General features: G+C 39.9%; 3 protein-coding genes across 3 annotated transcripts; 1 reads left to right on the forward strand and 2 right to left on the reverse strand.

The window, feature by feature from the left end:
* Positions 1-1,131: 1,131 nt before the first annotated feature.
* Positions 1,132-8,304, reverse strand: mfsd8l2 (major facilitator superfamily domain containing 8-like 2). Its single transcript, XM_057334837.1, has 12 exons — positions 8,229-8,304; positions 7,647-7,832; positions 7,449-7,511; positions 6,887-7,006; positions 6,711-6,790; positions 4,978-5,260; positions 4,614-4,687; positions 3,641-3,854; positions 3,306-3,428; positions 2,991-3,121; positions 2,294-2,402; positions 1,132-1,480 (listed from the first exon to the last, which is right to left on the reverse strand). The coding sequence occupies exons 1-11, from the start codon at positions 8,302-8,304 to the stop codon at positions 2,322-2,324; spliced, it is 1,431 nt and encodes a 476-aa protein (XP_057190820.1). The 3' UTR covers positions 1,132-1,480; positions 2,294-2,321.
* A 2,487-nt stretch (positions 8,305-10,791) lies between these two features.
* kcnmb3 (potassium calcium-activated channel subfamily M regulatory beta subunit 3) lies at positions 10,792-13,865 on the forward strand. The gene is made up of 4 exons (XM_057333558.1): positions 10,792-10,874; positions 12,686-12,892; positions 13,106-13,285; positions 13,475-13,865. The coding sequence occupies exons 1-4, from the start codon at positions 10,792-10,794 to the stop codon at positions 13,863-13,865; spliced, it is 861 nt and encodes a 286-aa protein (XP_057189541.1).
* Positions 13,866-18,443: 4,578 nt separating this feature from the next.
* kcnmb2 (potassium large conductance calcium-activated channel, subfamily M, beta member 2) lies at positions 18,444-21,870 on the reverse strand. Its single transcript, XM_057335149.1, has 4 exons — positions 21,799-21,870; positions 21,430-21,600; positions 18,863-19,052; positions 18,444-18,725 (listed from the first exon to the last, which is right to left on the reverse strand). The coding sequence occupies exons 1-4, from the start codon at positions 21,843-21,845 to the stop codon at positions 18,444-18,446; spliced, it is 690 nt and encodes a 229-aa protein (XP_057191132.1). The 5' UTR covers positions 21,846-21,870.
* Between the last annotated feature and the right edge of the window lie 1,271 nt (positions 21,871-23,141).

A 23,141-nucleotide genomic window follows, 5' to 3' on the forward strand; every position in this document is an offset into this window, starting at 1 on the left:
CTATTTGTATGTGGTGATGCTGGTGAAACAACCCTGGATTTTTCAGAGTGTGCGCATGAAACATTTGTTTCTCAGATACTCAGTCGTCTCACTTAATTACACATCTCTCTGTGTCCCTAGAGACTTCTCTCTCACATTTACCCCCCTCCCCACACTCACACACACACACGCACGCACACGCACACACACACACACACACACACACAACTCCTGCAATTCTTTTCGAAAATGCTCTTTAAGGGACAATAGCGCCATCATGTGTTTATTAACCGCAAACAACATCCAGACTCAATGAGAGCTTCTCAACTGCAGGATTGAGTGTTGCGACTCGAATTTTCCCAAACAAGATTTGTTTTGATAGTTACGCAAACAGTAAAATACAATATCCTCACAATTACCCATGTTTAGAAAACAAAATAAATAGGCTTTTAAAAGGAAGGAGAAACTCTTTGGTATGTGGCGTAAATCCATCTGTTGCTTAGATGTCGGCATGAGGTTATGTGACAAAGATCCTCAAAATCCACGATCAAGAAAAAAGAAAATTTGACCAAGACTTCACTGAACGTGTATTCACACGTAACAAGAATAAACCATTGCTCATTCTGCTAGGATTATTATGAATTTAATTTTTGAGAACCTAGATCACACAAATGTGTGGATATTACGATGTAATATATTTACATGAAAGAATCTACATCACTTTAAAATATACTAACAATGTTACATTTGGTCACACTTTATGTTAGGTGGTAGGTCACCCAAAATTCTGTCATTATTTACTCACCCTCTTATCTTTTCAAACCTGTGTGACTTACTTTCTTCTGCAGGACACAAAAGAAGATATTTTGAAGAATGTTGGTAACCAAACAACAGTGGTACCCATTCACTTCTATTGTATGGACAAAAAACCAATGCAAGTCAATGGGTACCGCCGGGGTTCGTTTACCAACATTCTTCAAAATATCTTGTTTTGTGTTCTGCAGAAGAAGAAAAGTCAAACAGGTTTGAAATGACCAGAGTGAGGAAATATTGACAGAATTTTCATTTTTGGGTGAACCATCCCTTTAACTACAGTATACTTTAATAGTTGCAATAAGACAACGAATGTTCCGTGTTAAATTGTATATTTATTACAATATTTAAATATCTGCCCCCTTATCACCACCCCTAAACCTACCCAGAACACCAATAAGTACAATGTGTCAAACGCCCCTTATGTTAAGCACCAAGTATTTAAGGAAAAGTACAAATGTTATCATGTTAATACAAGAAGTAAAACTTTTTAAAGTAAAACAAAACATGATGTCAAAATTGAGGAGATGTTGAAGTAAATGTAAAGTAAGTGTGTGTGTGCGCGCATGCACTTCTCGCTGGTCACGGTCTGCTGGTCCTGGCAGGGCCTCTTATCTCCCACTGTCACAGCATCTGCTCCATACAGCCAAACAGGCAGACAGACCGCAGAGCGAAAAGGGCTTTTGCTCTGTGCGAAAATAAGAGAATCACACAGATAGATTCATTCACCAGTGACAGCTTCTGTTGTACTGCACATTTTGAGTTATAATGTTGACAGTCGCTAGTGGATTATAACGTTGGCCCACATTTAGCTGGTTTTTCAATTCTCTGTTTCTATATTAAGGTTTAAAGCCTCCATGTCTAGAGTCTGTATTAGTTTAACTTAGTTAGCGCAGGAAAGGGGAAAAGGGATTTCAGTCAGTGTTCTCAGTGAAATGAAAATGCGTAACTTTAACCCAGACGGTAGACTGGGTAGACTGCAAGTGATTGAATTTTCCATGATGCAAGAGGTATGAATGTGATGAATTTCGTTTTTTTACGGTGAAGTGTGTCGTTTTTTTGATGCAATAATGCTCCCGCTTATCCCAGTTTAATATGCGATATGTAAGTAAGTCACTCATTGGTGGATTTTCCGGAAGGTCCAAGCACACTGGCTCTGCTGTGCTTAAGGAAATCTAATGAAGTCTACCTACAGAGAGCTATCTGATAACATTCTCATTCATTTCAATAGCAGTTGCTTGAATGGCTCATGCATCTCTGCAAAAATGTGACCTGAATGTTGCCATCTTTGCCGCATGGTAACAGCCAATCACCTGAGCCATAAATGCCATGTGACTGATCATGTTATCGAAGTTATGATGGAAAGCTAATTGTGACCACTTGACAGTGCTCTGTGTGTATGAGTATCTCAGACAATCCTTCATAGCAACTTTGACTGAACCGATGATGTTGGATCAATGATGAATGAGTGTGGGGTGTGAGTGCACGGCGACTCTCTAACCTGTATCCTGTGACGTGGAGGGTGGTGTCTATCCTCCGTTTTCCGAATCCTCTGCGTGCACCACTCTGGGCGGCTCCACCAGGTTCTCATAGGACAACACCATCATGATCTGACCAGGACAAGCTTCCGTTATTCTTTGTCTTAATGGGTCATGCTACAAATGTTCCATTTATTGGCTTATGCATAAATAACGATTCTCACAATGACTAGCAGACAGTAGCTTTTATAAATGAAAGTCACCTTTTTAAAACGAAAAATTTGAAAAAATGACCGAAACCCAAACATTTTTGTCATTCTTTAACCTTGTATTTCCAAATTTGCAGTTTTTCAGGAATTGGAAAAACAGTGTACTTTTTAAATGATTAAATACTGTGTCGTTGAAGTTGACAAGCACTTTTTAATACTTTTTATTGGTTAGATATTTGCAAAACCCAGTGACAAACATAAAGGGTGACTAAATGATTTAGGGCAAAAAATTTAAATCATGAAATATGGAGATACAAGGTTTCAGAAGGACAGCAGCTATTTTATTTTATTAACCAATAATTTGGCTTTTACAGTGATGATGTGTGATGTATGATGTCACAATGTATTTAATAATTGTAAACTTAAATGAGCTGGCAAATGTTATGTTTCATGATTTTATAAATCTCTCATCGTGTTGCAGAGAGAGAGTCATAATGAGATGTTTACACACCATGATGACGGTCAGCAGAAGCATCATCATACCCAACATCACATATAGATTTCCTATTAATCCACCCGCCCACAGAGGGCCGAGGATAGTGGCGAGACCCCCGACTGAACGCCGCACACCCTGACTTAAGCCTGTAAACACACGTACATAAACACACACACACAAAGTCATTATAATCAGCATGTAGTTGTAAATATTTAAATAGCTAATTTTCGGCACAAATACAGACATGAGTTTTATGTGTTTGTTTTGCATGTTTACTGGAGATCTAATGGATTCTCGCTTTCATTCTCAATGGACTTCCCTGTTTCTCACCTTGTGTCTTCTCAGCTGTAACCTTAGAAAAGAGAGACACCTGAGACACAGCTACAAACGGAAGTCCCAGTAACTGCAGGAACACTCCAATGATAAACTCCATCAACTCGAATGCAAAACCACCTGATCCAGAAAATCCATTTACATTCATTTAAACTGCACATCAATACAGACATTCAGATAGTTAAATAGCAAAGGTAGTCAAATTCAAAGCAGTTCCAAACTAATAATGCATATCATCAAGCTGGCACCAAACTGAGCAGACATATTGTGTCTGTCCATGCCCAGGTGTGTGCCAGTTTCTCTGGATGTCTGCCACACACGCACACACATACCCTGTGGATTTGCCAGGAAGATGAGGCACCAGACACAAGCGCCACTGCAGATGAGCAGCCCCACCGCCAGCACCACCCGGTCCTCCAGCACACGGCTCAGCCAGCGCACCAGGAAGAATCCCGCAATTACCTCCACCCCACACAGGCTGTACATCACACTGTTCCCCAGCTCGCCAAAGCCAAAGTACTTCTGCGTCAGAGGGGTCACCATGGTCTGGAGACACGAGCAGGACACCAGCAGCGATTAGATTTTGTATTTAACAAGCGTCCCTAATCTAATTATTATACCTATTAAATGTTCTATATTACTTGGTGATTGGACATATCGCTTAAAACTATACCTACCTAACCACCCAAAACACCCTAGCAACCACCTAGCAACCACAGCAATGATCTGGCAACAATCCAGAACACTCTAGAATTGTGGCATTGTGGCAAAAGTGAACATCTATGATAATGAATACAATATATCATAAACGTGACACATTCTGCATCCAATATTAAATCTGGCCATTATATAGCTAATAAAGGCTACTATCTAAACCTATCAATTAATCAACTATCAATCTAAAAACAAACTGTAAATGTGTTATTTAAAAAAATTATTATATTAAGCTATTTTAAATCAATTCTGTTTAGTTGTCCACTGCCTGTATTATAAGACAGACATTTGTTTAGTATTATTATTGTTTATGTATTTGCATTTTGAATTGAGATGGTCTTTCAATTATAAATAATAATTGTTTTTCATACAATTAAATCAAAATGATTTTCCCTTTTGTTACCTGTGCTAAACACGCCGTGTGGATAACAATAACAGAGTTAGTTAACAACACGTGATGGGTCACCCAACAGTATAATACAATACGATACAATTTAAACGGCTTATAGACAAAGCTTTGTCAGTGAATAAAAGAGCATGATGGGGCTTCTGGTGATGGCTGAGGTCAAAAGAAATGCAGGACTGCTTTACCTCGAGTGCAGTCTGATTGAAGAGAGTGATGAACTGAGCAGTGAGGAGAACCACCACCTCCTCCCGGAGAAACTCTACAGAGAGAGAGAGAGAGAGAGAGAGAGAGAGAGAGAGAGAGAACTCACTGGCTTTCAAAGCTGCCAATAATGGATGGAATATAATGGCGATATCAATCAGACGCACACACACACTGCAATCGTACACCAAAGACAGAATGAAGCAATCGATAATACATTTTCACAGTGGCAATCTCAGATTATCACATTCAGATTCAACAAAGAAAGAATCAATCCCACACACACATTCAAACTGCTTTGCCAAAAAAAAAAAAAAAACCCACTCAGCACAAAACTATGACCCTCACCGTGGCTTGCACTGAAGTTTTCAAAGGGGTCAGATGTAGCTGGAGGAGGAGATGGGCTTTCAGATGACAGTTGAGTCTCAGTCTGTTCTGGGTTGGCTGAGCCATACGAGTCTATTTCTGCAGCCCTGTCTTCATCTTCAAGGCTCATGAGGGGTTCTTCCTCCTCACCTCTGACCTCTGTGAGAGGGGTATGCTGCTCAGGGATGGAGCCCAACGGTGGGATGTCCCAGTACAGCCCCATCACTGCAAACTGCATGAGCAGCCACATTCCACACATGAAGAGCTGGGCAAAAACACAGTACACATGTAACACGCTTGAAATAAATCTGTAAGTTTACGTGAAAATATTCAAAAAGATGCAGTTTCAGAAAATAAGATTCTTCTCTCTATTATTGACAGTATTACAGTATTGAGTAATATAAATATTTGACACTATTAGGGTTGGGAATCGGATCGGAATCGAGAGGAATAGGAATCGGATACTTGAGATTAAAATTTGAATTCCTCTTATCAATTCCTGTATGCATATTTTCAGAAAAGTACATGCGTTGCATGATCTGCTGATATCTCAATAAAAGCCCTTATGAAAATTATCGATATTTTTTACTATAGTAAGCATAGTTTAGCTATAGAATTTGCATTAAAGCACAGGAATCACAAATTAACCATAGTTGCATTATAGTAACTGCAGTTTAACCATGATGTAGTTCAACTATGATAATACAAATTGTAATAATTCAGAAAAGGTGTGTTTCTATGTGTAAATATACACAAAACGTTGCTCATAAATATATATATATATGTTGCAAACAAGTCAATAAGCAGGCTAAATGACCATACAGGTTGATATCTAAATGTTTTACTTCAACTGTGGAATCGAAACTGGGAATCGATAAGAATCGAAATCGATAAGCAAAATCAGAATTGGACAATAAAATTGAAACGATTCCCAACCTTAGACACTATTAATAATAGTGTTGTCACGTGTAGCCATGTATATTAACGCGCACGACAAGGAGACAGGTATTTAATGAGGAATCCAGGAGAACAAGAGCAAGAATAATCCAAACACAGATAAACATAAACATAAGCAATAACCGACAACCAAGTGAACAGAACAGGAAGAATATATAGCCAGGTGTGTAACTAAAATGAACACAGGTGAACTAAATAACTAATCAGAGGAACACAGGAAACTACGTTAAACAGAAGCAAGGAAAACCACAACTAAAAGTCCATGACTTACAAGTGTGAATGTGTTTAATTTTATCTCAAATTTAATGATATCATGATGTAAAATATTTTGAATCAGTTGTGTTAGATTATCCAAATATGTAGCATTACATTATAGACGTATAGTAACAAGCATAATGGACAACTTTAAAGGAATAGTTCAACTTCAAAATTTAATTTCTGTCATCATTTACTCACCCTGTTGCCATTTAACTTGTGTGATTTTTTTCTCCTGCAAAACACAAAAAAAGATATTTTGAAAAATGTTGGTAACCAAAAACCACTGGTCCCCATTGACTTCTATGGACTCAAGTCTATGGGGACCAACGGTTTTCTGTTACCAACATTTTTCAAAATATCATCTTTTGTGTTCTGCAGAAGACAGGAAGTCATGCAGGTTTAACATAACAAGAGGGCATGTAAATAATGACAGAATTTTTCATTTCAAAGGTTTTAATGCCTTTTTAATGCTTGTGAAACCTACTTAAACACAGACTTACCCCAGGTGAGGTATACTTATTTACAACAAACGGGCCCAGTTTGAAATCACACAACCTCAGAAAAATATTAAAAGCAGGTCCTACAATTAAAAATGCAAACACATAAAAAGAATAAATAAATCATTCAATATTTTAGAATTGTAACTTATTGTGTGCATGGAGGATGCCTGACGCACCAATCAGAAGTCCAGCCTGACGGCACGCCATAACAGCGGCAAAGACTTGAGCCCGTTCATCGGGGAGGGTTGTCCGTGTGAGGAACCCAAAAATGGAGGAACCAGCTCCTGCTCCGATACCTGAAGGAGAGATGTAGATGTAGCGGACATACTGTAGAAGTGTACTCCAGACAATAAGACCAGGTCATACTTGTGACTAACATTAAATAAAGGAGCTGAGAAATTGTATGAAATGAAAAGCAGTAACTTGTAATGAGAGGTTTTAATGCACAAAAATAATAATGTATAGTTTTTTTATTTATATCATGGTATAGTATTTCTTCCACTGATTGAAATGTATGCTTATTTTACCATAATAATAAAACAATATGTCTGGAAAGGATGATTCATTGGTTTATTGTAGTAATTAGACATCTAATGAGAATCGGTAATAGAAAAAAATGAGAATTACAAACAAGTTCATTAGGAAAACATCCGGTTACATTATGATCATAAACAGTGTGATGGGCAGACATGATCTTTCACAAGCTTTAGTTAAGTAACTTAAACAAAATATTCTCACCTGCAACAAGACGACTGGACAATAGAAGCCATTTTGAATATCCCATAAAGTACATGAAGTTTCCTATGAGTCAAATGTTTTTATGTACAATTAATGCACTTGATTAACACACTGTAAAATGTACCAGCAGGTCATACTGTTGATTCATTAGATTATATATTTTAGGACCACAATATACATCTGCATTTATCTACTGACCAATGATTTCAAACACATTGGAGAAGAGGATGATGTTTTTTGAAGTTCTTGTCCTATCTGACCAGTGGCCAAACACTGGACCGGTCAACAGACCACTGAAGCTGAACGCAGACAGACCCAAACCAAGAAAATAAGGTGGTGCCTCTAACAACTGCAGATATCTCCAGATAGTGGGCAGTATGACAGCTGTGTGTGTGTGTGTGTGCGTGTGTTGTGTGTGTGTGCGTGTGCGTGTGTGTGTGTGTGTGTGTGTGTGTGTGTGTGTGTGTGTGTGTGTGTGTGTGTGTGTGTGTGTGTGTGTGTGTGTGTGTGTGTGTGTGTGTGTGTGTGTGTGTGTGTGTGTGAGAGAGAGAGAGAGAGAGAGAGAGAGAGATGATTTAAGTTGCAGTTGTGAAAAGAAAGAAAAGTCTAAACAATCTAAACAATAATACAAGTAACTGATTTTTTACCAAAGATCTACTCAGTCATTATATAAACTCCAAATGATTCATTTAGATTAATAATTTTAAAGAAAAAAAAAATAGCATCATATTTAGTTGCATAGCAGAAACAAGAAACCAGTAAGCAAAGAAAGACACTTACCATATTCAACACCACTCAAAAGAAATATTAATCCAATTGTGACAAAGGACAGTTTTCTTTTTTGCCGGTAATCCATCGGTAGTAGACTGTATCGGTTATTTTCCTAGCGTTTGCTCATTCTTCTTGCTCTTGGTCAAAGGTTCTTCATTAGTGTAATGAAAGAGATGCTGTTCTCTATTACTGACCTCTGAATGTACTCTTGATCAGAGCTCACTGTATGTCATCTTCAGTGAAAGATGCAATCCAGAAATGACTACAGGAAATTAAATTTGATCATTTTACAAAAACACGCTGTTGGCCCCTCTTCTTGAATCCACTTATTATCCTCATACACTGACTGTGTATTTAAAATAATTGAATTTAGCTTTCAGTAAAGTACTATTTGAGATAAACAGGCCCGGACAGTTTCAGTGCTCCTCAGATCTAGTATTACCTGTGGACTGTATACATTATTCATCGCGTTTAGGGGAAGTAGTCCTCCTGTAATTCTATTCCGTTATCTCACGTTTTTTTTAAGTTATACAATCGTAGGCCTACTCAGTTTTTGGACATACCTGGTAATGCCAGATTATTTACTATAATTTTTTGTACTGCTTTTTTATCTTAAAGACATTCAGTTAAAGGTCCATTGTATGAAATTTAGTGACATCTAGCGGTGTGGTTGTGAATTGCAACCAATGGCTCACTCCACCACTCACCCCTCCCTTTCGAAGCACTACGGTGGCTGACACAGAACTGAGATGTCGTCACGTTTTCGCTTCTTTGCTGAAGGAAATAACAAATTTACGAAACGCACTCTGTAAAGCAGTTTGTCTGTTTAGGGCTACTGTAGAAACAACATGGCAAATTCCATGCATACCCGTGGTGTATGTAGTTAGAATTCTAAGGTTATAAAAAAGGTAATAAAAAAGGCTTCTGAACACATAGTTATGTATATTATATTGCATTTCCATCAATAAAAAATCCTCCAAAAAATTACAAATTGGACCTTTAAAATATAAGTTAAATACTGTATGTTTCACATTTTATTATTTTTCATATATTTGAACCTTATAAACATTTTAATTACGTTAAATGCATGTAATTTAAACTTGTGCCTCTCTGTCGCCATAAAATTGCTATACTTTCGTACTTATCTTTACATTAAGTCATGTGATAAAGTGATAGTTCCCACAAAATTGTACCGACAGATTAACTTTATAAATCACTATAAGGAACACTTTTATGTACTTACTCAATATGGATTGCAGATTTAAATCAAATAAATGCATTTTAAAATGCATGTTTTTTGTATCTTAGTTTTAGGCAGATTGGCCAGCAATACAATAATCATGGACAACTTATTTTAATGATGACTATAAATGATTATTTTTATAATATAACTTTGAGAATCATTGTCTTCTGTGTTTCATAGGCGTACTACTCTAACAGCAGGATGTCTCTCTTACACACACTTTATACAAGTACTTTCTCTACTTGTCATCTAAAAGAGGATAAGCTCCACCTGCTGAGTCCTGGTTCCTCTCATTTTTTTCACCTTACTGCCATCTTTTTCATCTCTGGGAGATTTTTTTCCTTCCACAGTTGCCTTTGGCTTGCTCACTAGGTGTATTAAGGCAATCTTCACTATATACTGTAGTTGATTTTGAGTATTAGGAGGCCAGTTTGTTATTCTCAAATGCTATTAATTATTTTTGTACTACACGTAGGCCTACTTCCATTTCATTTTATGCTATTTCCAAATTCACTTTCAAATGAACTTAAATGGTCAGTTTATCATCGTGAAAATATCTTCCAATTAATCTGTTTAAGCAACTGCCTCTACATTATCATCAGCAGATTACCCGGCGACCAGGTGTGCAGCGTTGTCCTGACAAATTGTATTCTGCTTTATATCCATATTTCATACATAATTAATGTTATTTTGAATAAAAAAGCCTATTAATTATTTAAACACTGTTGTATAAAGCTAAAGGTTTTGTGAGTTTTGCCATTGCATTCAGTGAATCAGTTTCAGAATTTATAACTATCCTACACTTTTATCAAGCTATAATGTCCATGTTGTACAGAAGAACACATATTTTGAGGTAAGATATCATTTAAAACTTAAATTGTATGTCAAGTAGACTCTGTGGCAAAGTAAGATATGAGGTTTGCTCAGAGCAGGGTTGGTTTCATATAAGAGAAAAACTATTGTTTAAAAACTGTTTTGAAATTTAAAACGCTGAAAGTGATCTCCAAACTATTAACTGAAATTACATTCATACAGTTTTTGCCTATCCAGGTCTCAATAATAATGAGAAACCAGCAGGTGAGTCTAATATCCCATTGGACATAATTATGGCCATGACTGGTTGTAGTTGTTCCTATAGAAACTCTGTGACATCCATGTTCAAACAAAGGGAATATTATTGTCTCGTCTGGGTAAGAACAAAACAATCCCTTAAGTGCTCTCTACATGTCTGTTGGCTATGCATTTGGTGTTTCTTTTCAAAATGGGATCTATCTGTGTTGAGTTGATTTAGTATTGCAACCCAGTTAAGAATTACTTAGTGAGATAGAGATGCTGCTGAATCAGGCCCCTCGAGGGTCCTTCAGTGTTCCTGTTAACATCACCCTGCAGGGTGCTCGACGACGTCACATGCGGTATGTACGGAGATCAGGTTCTGTTTTATTAAATCAACTAAATGTGTTTTAAATTGTGTTATTAGCTACGTGCATTTTGCATTGAGTGATTCAAAATCTATCCATATAATTCTAACCTTGAATCTTGATGTAAGTTCTTTTATTAGCTAGCATGTAGTATCTTTCTGTTGCATGTATCGTGGCAAATTAATACCTGAAAGCAGGATTTCAGACAAAAATCACACACACACACTCCAAACACAGAAAATAGTTTTTTGCAATAATGTATACACCTTGTGCAGACCTACCATGAACTGAGGTGGCTGATATAATAATATATGATTCAGTAGAAGCCACAAGTCAGCGTGATGTCAACTTCAGTTTTAAAATATACGTTTAATTGCTGAATTTTCAATACAGAACTACAGTACACTGCCCATACTGCTGAAAAGCCATTTTCCAATGATAAAGGTTGTTGTTTTAATGTACAAAAAAGCTTGGTCGCCCACCTCCTAAACAATGTGTACATTTGAATATATTTGGTTATCTTACTAAACATAGCAGGGCTGTACGTTAACCTTTTTTTGCACATAGCACCGGTGTTACAGAGGTTTAAAGTTTTGTAGCACAGGCCAAACAGTTGTAGCACAAGTATACGTCTGTTATCATCTTAAAAAAACACAACTGCAGGTCATGAATAAAGGTAAAAGGACATTATCGTTATACAAATGGATTAATTAGGGCCATATCATTTTTCTTTTTCCCCAAATTTTCCTTTTTAATATTTTTGTATTTTCAATGTTTTACTATACAGTAGTAAATATATTTGTCCATAAAAATACTGTAGTATAGACAGTTTCAAAGTGACAACATAAACAAACGTTACCGTACATGAGCGCGTGGACCCCCAGTTAACATCCGGAACACATTCGCAAATAATATAGTGCCTGTAAATGATTTCTGATAACAATCAAAAGAAACCGAGAAGAACTGTTACTGTTGAACATACACTGTACAAATAAAAGGTGCCTCAAATATCCTGTTGTGTACTCAAAGAAATTTAAACCTTATTTTAAGTGCTTCAAAGCTCTTTTTCTCATAATAGGGCTATTGGTGGAACCATCTATAGTCTTTGTGGTTCTTCCAGGAACTTATAAGATCCTTGAATAACCCCACATTCAGTTGTGAAGTTCTGGAGTCACCTTTTCACTACACTGGGACCTCAAAGTGCTTTGCGGGTTATTGAAGGAACTCACATTCTAAAAAATGGTTCTGTAAGATCTGTAAACTTGTAAGTGGTTCCTGGAGAAATCTCTCTTGTACAAGACAGTATCTAGAGGAACCCCCACAAATTCTGCATGAAATGGGGATTTTTAGTCTGCTCATTTTGATGTTTTATGAGAATAAGAATAGTCCAAAGTTTGGTTTTTGGCCCCTGCTATGTGAACACACATTTTAAAATCATGCACATGATTAGAAAAGGCTAAATGTTATTTTGAAAAATTTCAGCAAGCTTTTAATTATTTTATATTTCTTACTATTGATATTATATTAATTGGAGACAAAACATTTTTATTCTATAAGTAGATCCTAAGTCACTGAAATCTTATGAAAATGTAAACGTTGTTGTGCTTTCCATCCAAACAAACTGCAGCTGCTCTGAGTGTTTATTGTGCGGTCTCGCCCTCCACAGTACTGTGGCGCTGTTGGCCCAATGTCACAGAGTCAATGCATGTGCCATTTGTACTGGTTCAGTTATGTCATTCATAACCTGATGTCACCAGTGTATTTTCTTAGAACTTCTAGAGCTAATAGAAAGCTCTGTTCCTCAGAGATGTCATCCATCAGCAAACCCAGCTGCAGGAAAACTGGAGGAAAGAAAGAGAAATTAAGTGTAATGAGAAAGGCAAAACTCAAGTTCCCGGGTCCAGCAGTGTGGGAGAAGATCGAGCCATCCTCCTGGGCTTCACCATGATGATCTTCTCCATCCTCATGTACTTTCTGGTGGGAATCGCAATGGTGAAACCATGTCTTGACAGGTTAGCCTCAGGTTTTCAGGAAGCCAATTTAAATATTAGTTATAAATAGAAATTATATTATTAATAGCGCAAGTCAAATTGAGATTTTATAATACAGTATCTGAAATTATAATAATATGAGTTAGTCATGCCCTAGGGTGTTCTTCTAAAGATTTTCATTTTTTTTTCTTTAATTCTTTATTGCTTTCTATCGTATTACTTTGGTTTTTATAGCATTGACTGGACCGACTCCAACTGCACATTGATCCAGGCTGATTTTCTGGATGAAGTGATGGACTGCCGTGGCATTATAAGCTTTAAATGTCTGCACGTTCTGGTCAACGTCACGGATCTTGAAAAAACAGTTCAACTTCACTATAATGAAGAGGCTATGAAATTCAACCCAAAGGTACAAAGGATTGTTTATACTACTATATACTATTAAACTATCACATGACACTTTAAAGAAAAAGAAGATTGTTGAAAAAATAGTTCAACAAAAATAAAAATGACTTATTACTTCAATGATGCCTTCAATGATAAACACAGTAAATGCATATTTACTTCAGATGAACATATTATGTTCTAATTTCTCACGCCTTTATCTTTCTCTCAGTGTTTCTACACTCCAAAATGCCAACGAAACAAAACGGAACGAGAGACTGAGGCTAATAGCATCCAAAGTACTTTGTTAAGTTATCAGGGGGAAAGCATAAAATGCTATCTCAGTATTAAATACCCGGATGTCGCCCTCTTGAGGAGCGAATACTCAGTGCAAATGGCCTTGTATTACCTGTTGTGGCCCAGCCTTATGTTTTTTAGTGGTATTCTCTTAGTGGGGCTGGTAAAGTTCAACCAACGCCTGGCTTACCTCTGTACTGAGATAAGTCGAGATGAGATACTGTGTAAACAGAGTAAACTCAGAGAGGGCGGGATCTACAGGATGTTAAGGTGCAAGCCTGGAGGCATCACGGAGCGGAATGATTCTAGTTAGCTACTCTAGTCCAATGCCTAAAAACTTAAAATTGTTGCCTTATGCTGTAACTGTGCAGTTGTTTATGATTCTCAGGATTAACCACTTACAGAATGAGCCACGTAAAAGTGGTTATATGTATTGGGTTATTTTCTGTAAGCTTTATAAAATAAATAAACAGACTCTGTTTACTTTCTTATAAACATTTCTGGTTTTATCCTGCATGATACATCTGTCACGAACTGGCAGAAAGAACCCAAGCGCAGGCAACGGCAGTGAAGGGGTTAACAGATATATTTATTTCACAAAAACACCAACAAAAACACCCACAATGGGGAAAACGAACTAAGAAATATAAAACAAAAGACTTCCCACGTGGGGGCAAAACGTGAAATCAAAGAGAAGCAAAAACCTAACTCAGCAACTCGACACAACGTCTTAAAATAAAACAAGGCAGGACCACCAAAGCAAAAACACAAAACTCACAGTTCACGAACAAGGTATAACAGGAACAAGGTATAACAGGAACATGGGTACACAGGAACATGGGCGTATACACAACGCACACCACATACATATACGTAATACAAGAGCACAGGACAAAGAAACAAGAGGGTATATATAGGGAAGACAAACGAGGGATAATTACATGGGGCAGGTGTGGGACATTAAACACTCAGGGAAAGATAACGAGGAAACGAGAGGAATGGGGCCAATGACAAGACACTGGAGAGAACGTATATTATTGTCAAAAGGACAATAATATGTTTCTCTCCACACATAACCAAAAGCTTTGCCATGGCTCTGCTACAGGACCAAGAAAAACATGACTAAGGAAGCAGAGCCATGACAGAAGCCCCCCCTTTAATGAGCACCTCCAGGTGCTCACCAAGGGGTAGACGGACGAGACAGGGCAGACTGAGACAGTGACATGACAAGACAAAACATGGAAAACAAAATCAGTGGCAGACAAGACAAAACAACAACAGGACTAGGGTGAGCCAACAAAAACAACAAACATGGGAGGGGGGGTGGTGCCAAACAAGGACCCATAGGGGGCAGTCCAAAAGGGAGGTGGGGAGAAGTCCCCGTCCCCGGCTGCGCTCGAGGGCGCGGAGTCCTGGGGGACTTAGGGGGAGTCCTGGGGGGGACAGTCTTTGGCCCTGGCAGTTTCCCAGGGGCCGGCTGGACAGGGCGGTATGACGCACGGCTGGAAGGCCGGCTGGACAGGGCTTGACGCCGGCTGGAAGGCCGGCTGGACAGGGCTTGACGCCGGCTGGAAGGCCGGCTGGACAGGGCTTGACGCCGGCTGGAAGGCCGGCTGGACAGGGCTTGACGCCGGCTGGAAGGCCGGCTGGACAGGGCTTGACGCCGGCTGGAAGGCCGGCTGGACAGGGCTTGACGCCGGCTGGAAGGCCGGCTGGACAGGGCTTGACGCCGGCTGGAAGGCCGGCTGGACAGGGCTTGACGCCGGCTGGAAGGCCGGCTGGACAGGGCTTGACGCCGGCTGGAAGGCCGGCTGGACAGGGCTGACGCCGGCTGGAACCGGTGGACAGGGCTGACGCCGGCTGGAAGGCCGGCTGGACAGGGCTTGACGCCGGCTGGAAGGCCGGCTGGACAGGGCTTGACGCCGGCTGGAAGGCCGGCTGGACAGGGCTTGACGCCGGCTGGAAGGCCGGCTGGACAGGGCTTGACGCCGGCTGGAGCCGGCTGGACAGCTGACGCCGGCTGGACCTGGACGGCTGACGCCGGCTGGAGCCGGCTGGACAGCTGACGCCGGCTGGACCGGTGACGCTGACGCCGGCTGGACACCGGACTGGACGCCGGCTGGACACCGGACTGGACGCCGGCTGCACCGGACTGGACGCCGGCTGCACCGGACTGGACGCCGGCTGCACCGGACTGGACGCCGGCTGGACCACCGGACTGGACGCCGGCTGCACCGGACTGGACACCGGGCTGGACGCGGCTGCACCGGCCGGGTTGGAGTCCACGCTGCCTGCCGTTGCCTCTTCTTCTTCCGCCAAGCCACCCGGCTGGTGGTCGGGTGATGGAAGGAGGTATACAGAACGGCTGGCTCCGGCTGGGACTCCTCGGAGGTGGTTCCCCAGGACGCTCGCCTCCCCCGCTTGCCCACGAGGCTGGTGGACGGTGGAGAGGCTGCCGAGAGTGAGGGGGATGGCGTGGCGATGCCCACAACCCCGATCTGCAAGGGACTTCCTCGGGGATAGCCGCCAGTCCCGTGAGAGGCTCCGCCATGGACATTCCCCTGGGCTCCTCAGATTCATCCGAGTTCGACCTGGTCCGCGAAGCCAGGTGTCTCAACCGGCGCATCTCAGCTGGCTCGAAGGGTTCATCGAGGCAGCTGTTGAAGATTACCTTCAACTCTGCCTCGGTGAACCCCGAGTAGCGCGCGGTGGACAGGAAGTCCATGGCGAAGTCCTTCACAGGGGTCCCCCTCTGGCGGAAGCCGAACAGGACGTGAGCCTGGCGGCTCCTGTACGCCTCGTCCGACTCCATGCCTGCTGGGTTCGGTGGTGGCTCGTGTATTCTGTCACGGACTGGCAGGAAAGAACCCAAGCAGGCAACGGGTGGTGAAGGGGTTAACAGATATATTTATTACAAAAAACACAACAAAAACACCCACAATGGGGAAAACGAACTAAGAAATATAAAACAAAAGACTTCCCACGTGGGGGCAAAACTTGAAATCAAAGAGAAGCAAAAACCTAACTCAGAAACTCGACACAACGTCTTAAAATAAAACAAGGCAGGACAACCAAAGCAAAAACACAAAACTCACAGTTCACGAACAAGGTATAACAGGAACATAGGTATAACAGGAACATAGGTATAACAGGAACATAGGTATAACAGGAACATAGGTATAACAGGAACATAGGTATAACAGGAACATAGGTATAACAGGAACATAGGTATAACAGGAACATAGGTATAACAGGAACATAGGTATAACAGGAACATGCGTACACAGGACCATGGGCGTATACACAACGCACACCACATACATATACGTAACACAAGAGCACAGGACAAAGAAACAAGAGGGTATATATAGGGAAGACAAACTAAGGATAATTACATGGGGCAGGTGTGGGACATTAAACACTCAGGGAAAGATAACGAGGAAACGAGACACTGGAGAGAACGTATATTATTGTCAAAAGGACAATAATATGTTTCTCTCCACACATAACCAAAGGCTTTGCCATGGCTCTGCTACAGGACCAAGAAAAACATGACTAAGGAAGCAGAGCCATGACAACATCACTACATGTTGTTCCAATGAAAACCAGTTCTCTGGCCAGTGAATGATGTTTCCCAACAGCCAATTTAGATTGTTTAAGGATTATGTTGTTGCAGGTAGTGCAGCTTTTCTTGCCAATTGTAAACAGTTTGTTTACAATTTACTGTAAAACATTACTAGCAAACAATGCTTAAAATATTATAAAACATGTATCCTTTCAATTGGATGTAATGATATAATACAGAAGATTGGCATACTCTAGTGAGTTACAAACATTGAGACAGCGCGTCCTAACCAAACACGACGTGACGCTGCGACACGCGATAAAAGGTATCTTTTCCATGAGGTTTTGTCCTAACCAGCCGCTCGTGACAGCGCTGCGCGACGAGCAACGGTTGTTTCTATTTCTGCGACGTCGCGGCTGACAGCTCCGCCCACACAACGGTCTAATTCAAGTTCTGCACCTCATGAATATTAATCGCCAAACATGGATGAGGACACGCTATATAATTTGATTACATACGTTTATATTCTAAAATTATAGCATAGCGTCCGGTGAGGCATCACTGAAGTGGACGCATCTCTGCGCAGCTGCGAGGCTGCGTGACAGAGAAAAACTGTTCTGATTGGCTGTGTCTTGTGATTGATTGTCGCGTCCCGCCCCTTTTTCGCGTTCGGTATGGACAAACAAATTGCTGATCGCAGGAATCTCATCGCGTCGCGTTTGGTTAGGATGCGGTGTTACAGATACGTTTCCGCTTGACATCCTGAGAATATTGATCGAGGACAAAATACACACAAAAGAGAAATGAAAGCGCCATCATCCATTTCACTAAGGGCCCGTCCACACCGTTTCGATAATCGCGCGCGTTTATCGTCGACGTTTAACGGAAAACGCCAGTCGTAAAAGCGTCATTTTTTAAACGCCTCGGGCTCGTTTTTTTTGGATTGACGCGTTAAAAACTGGCCTTCCAATGAGATTTCCGCTTTTGTTCATGTGCCTGGAGCTGCTCAAGTTACAGTAAAACAGGACTTTGTGGCACTCAAGCACAAAACTTGCCGAGCACACATTGAGGAAGAGGAACCAAGATGAACTTTTCTTCTGTGTGACAAGCGAGTGTCAGAACGCATAAAGTTGCGCAGCGCCACCTTGCGTACCGGGGTGTTTCTGTTTTTTATTAAGCGCCATCTATGTCAGGGAGTGAATTTGCACGTTCCCTCGGCTCAGCGCCAGTGATATTCGTTTGGGTATGAACGCCGAAAAACGTCTTGAAAAACGCTGGCGGATTAACGTCCCAGTCTGTACGTACCTTAAGTCTGTCGAGCACTGTTCACTTTGGAACTTTGTCAATTTGCTCACACATTATTGAGAGGTATTGAGTGAGTTTGACCATGAGAATGATGAGGGTTCCTCCAGATAATATGCATGAGGGCCAGAAGAGAGAGTGCAAAACTGAACTGCTATACAAGCTGTTCAAAAGAATGCTGGCCTGATGCTCGCTGGAGTCATGATAGCATGTTACCTGCTGGTGCATCTTGAAATGCTCTGAAATATTCTGGATCAGAGAGTGCAGGGCCGTGTGGTCCTTCTGACATTTTGGCACATAGAAACACTGCAGAAAATCCAAATAAAATCTATCTTATACTGTGGAAACTGAAACCTTGAGTTAGCGTTCACCCTCTTTAAATTCTCTTGTCTACGGTTGGATCTGTTTCACAAGCTATATATACTATAGGCTACTATAGAAACCTGAATGTCCAACATTTCCTCATTGTGAGAGAGCAGTCCTACACGGCTGGTGGTATTCAGGCTGACATAGACCTGTAGACAGGGGTACTTTGAGCTTCTCAAGCAGTCCGAACCACAGCTATACCAACAGTTTATATCCCTTGTTAGAGAAGAGTTCAACACAGTGCAGGTGGTCTCCTCTGCCAGTACACTGCAATAAAAAAGGAAAATCAAATGAAGCATATACTGTAGATGGTTTCATCTTAACAACATAAACAAACGTTACTGCGCATGTGCACTTTTGTGACCCCAATTTAACATTCACAGTGTGTCTAATAATATAACTATTTATATTTTATTTATGTTAATATTAATTTGTATTATTACGTTACTGTATAATAATTTTATTAAAACAATTTATTGTTAAACAACAGAGTGCCTGTAGATTATTTCTGATATCAATCAAAAGAAACCGACAGGGACGTGCACAGACATTTTGAGGGGCATGGGCTCAAGTGGAAAAAAGGGCACGTCTCATATTTGTTTTAATTTTTTCCAAACAAAATGTTAAATATATTAAAATAACTATTTTTTTAAATCCCTCACACTCACCCAATTGTTTCATGTTGTTTCATTTTCCAACAATGGTCTTCTGTAGAATTCACAAATTTTATCACAAGAACAGGCAACAGCAAAGGAAATTAAGCCACAATGTGTATGTTTTCTATGCTAAAGTTTCAAGTATATATTTAGGATAAATGACTGCACAAAGGAAAATGACATATTTTCACTAATAATTTAAATATATAATATAATTTATTTTGCACAAGCTAATAAACTGTTTTAATTATTTTGGTGTAATTGGGACACCAACAATGAACTTAACACTAAACTGAAAAAGGCAGTAGGTGCTAATTTGTTATTTTACAGGACAAAAACCTGCAAAAATAATTGACAAAATACAAAAATACAGCAGCTTAACTAATTATTATTATTATTAATACTATTATTGTTGCTATAATTACACTTACTGTACCACGCACGCGCACACACACTAATGGTGACAAGAACTTTGTTTCACATTTGAGGGAGGGCGGTTTAGATCTATCAGCGCATACACAACATATAAAATGGATGGTTATTAGATGAGGAGTCTGACATCAAACTTATCAAGTTATTGTTTAAGGCGGGACTCTTAATGTACTGTTCAACTTTGAGATGTTGATCTATTTTGCTTTCATGTCTTCTTTTGCTCTAATGGAAAGGAAATTTCCAAAATACACATAAAGTTGTTTGTTTTAAGCCTTCCTCGATTGTTTGCTTCTGTAGATTTCTTCCAAATTATCCAAAACAAGCTGCATATATATCTGTATATGTAAACATAACATTTCAAGGGAAAATACTCTTGATGTAAGTCATATTAACTAATAATTGGTGGTATGCTTTAGTTATTTTGTTTATCCTATTCATCTTAATTGCCTGACAAATGTATGCAAGTTAGCACATTTTAATTACTTAATGCCTGGTTTACATATCAATGAGGCGATTCTGATGACGTTATTAATTTGACTGTGTTCAGCTGTCGTTTCTCCATCAAGTTAGCATGTATGCCAATGATATACTGCCTCAGTCTTAGCGAAACTTTAGCTTACTCATTAGCTCATAAGTGATGGATGTTAGCAAAACAATATTTGCAGTTTGTCTTTTGGATAATTAGGTGTGAATTCGAAAGCACATGTAGCTAGTCTGTTCATCACCACTCACCTCCACACCAAGACAAACGCTACTGGAAAGGAGGAAGGTCTCCACTTCTGCGGCTCTCTGCCTGATGTGCCAAACGTGCTACACACACAGCTGTGCTGCGCGTGCGCGCCAGTATGTGCGGCTGCGCGCCTGCGCGCTTGCGTGGATACGCGGATGGGAGAAAGGCATCGGAACTCTGAACATTTCCAGACCTGACCTGACATTTTCTAATTGTTTGACAAGGAAAGCCGTGCGCAAACAGAAACACATACGCGTACACATTCATATATCCATTTATAAAAAAAATCCCAGAAAAAGGGCACTTTCTCAAGAGGAAGAAAATGGGCCTGGGCTCAAGCCCTCAAAGCCCACCCTCTGCACGTGCCTGGAAACCGAGAAGAACCGTTACTTAGCTAAACTTGTCTCTCCGATATTTTGAATTTAGACTGCGATACCAAGCTCAACCACTAGATGTCAATGTACTATAAGGGTTGTTTAAATGCGACCATACAGGACCTATTCAACAAATTGTTTGTTTAATAAAATGAGCATACAACAAAATTAAACTAATCGTTTATTTAATACAAGTATTATACAGTAAAATAAGAGTACAAATTAATATTAACATAAATTAAATTAAATAAAGTTATATTATTATACACTAGCCAAACACACTGTTAACTGGGGGTCATCCGCTCGCGCTTCCGATGAAACGGTCTATATACAAGAAACGCTTTTCAAAAGCACCACGCATGTGTAAAGTGTATAAGATTTAGCGGGTTAAGATTCTACACCCACCAAGAGACTCCAACCTGTTATTACTGAAGACATAACGCTAGGCCTACCTGTCTGTGTAAGCGCGCACCATTGTGATACAGATCACAAAGTACATCATGACAGAGCTGAAGACCATCCCCAGCCCTAACAGAATGGCTCTGTCCTCCCCTGCCTTCAGCGCTGTTTCTCTCCCTTTCTTGTCCTTAAGCTCATGTCCCCAGAACCTCCTAGAAATGATTCTAGGATAAGGAGCACAAAAAGAAATATGGGTTTAAACACATGAATTGTACAACTTTAACCTTATAGTATTGCTTTTTAAAGAGATTTGTGAGATGCATATAATTGCAGACACTATATAATTCAGAAGACATTAAAAATGTAAACAGACACATGTAGGCTATACAGAGACATCTAAAACATGTTAAAGAGATGCACACCTGTTTTCCAGTGGAACTGTTGTTTTGGTCCCCTTTATAATAAACATATTTTCTGATGTTATCTGTGGTGATCTGGAAGACAGAATGAACAGACAACATTTTATTTTACAGTGTTTATGTTAGATTTATTATAACAAAAGGCACAGTAGTAGGTATTTCGATTTCGTGTTGAAAGACCTCTAAGAAAGACCTAAAAGCAAGAGCTTGAGAAATCTTGGCTGATGCAACACCATAGCATACACCGCCCTATCGGTGTCATCACATAATGGAGTGCAAATTTACAATAGCTGCCATTTCCTCCAACTCATCTGAGCTCATAAACCTTCCATTAACTTACATGATGAAGACATTTGGTCCAACCGACCCCGGTTTTAAAGCACCGGTGAAGAAGCCAGTATTGATTTTTTATAACACATTGGTTTATATGTAAAGACTATAAACTAATATTTTCCCTGACAATGCACTTACACTGATGCATAAATCAATGAAGAGAGATCTAACACCATGTAATATCATGTGTTTGGGATGTTTGAACAGGCCTTTCAGCCATTTTTTTCAGGCAAATATTTGCCAGATCCCTTACAATTTTGGCATAGAACAAAATTAAACAGCCAATCAAACGAGTATAGCCAATGTATAATTCCTCTCATTTTATCTCAGCAAACACATGATTTGGAATTAATACATTTGATGTGGTTAGCAATCTAGAGATCAGAGCATAATAAAAGACCAATTAAAGATATTCCTTCTGAAAAACACAAACACAAGCAAACTGCACCATTGCCAGGTGTGCAGACGGATACAATAGATTAGAATGCTCTACAGTCTTCCCAATTACATTACTGAAAACCGTAACAAAGTGAATCAGGGGCATAGCAGGAATTACATTACAAGAATTACAAGTGCAGATGTACTCATCCACATCTGTGCTGTGTCTGCAATGTCAAATGTTTCTTAAAGGGAAAGTTCACCCAAAACTGAAACTTTATAATTTACTCGCACCCTCGTGTCTCTTTACACTTATGGCTTTCTTTGCTCCACAGAAGAAATAAGTCATGCATGTACGACATGAGGGTGAATTGATTATGACAGAAGCGTAGCTCTTTTAAGAAAAACACAAAACATGAATGCTTGTAACCAAACAGTTTTAGGCCACCATTGACTACCATAGTAGGAAAAATTACAAAGGTAGTCAAAAGTGCCCCATGAACTGTTTGCTTTCCTTTTTTCAAAACATATTTTTCTGTGTGTTCAACAGAACAAAGACATTTATAAAGCCATTTTTCCTAGTCAATCTTGGCCAAGAACTGTTTGGTTACAAGCATTCTTCCAAATACCTTTCT

The sequence above is a fragment of the Triplophysa rosa genome, linkage group LG5 (genome assembly GCF_024868665.1).
Source record: "Triplophysa rosa linkage group LG5, Trosa_1v2, whole genome shotgun sequence".
Taxonomy (NCBI): Eukaryota; Metazoa; Chordata; class Actinopteri; order Cypriniformes; family Nemacheilidae; genus Triplophysa; species Triplophysa rosa.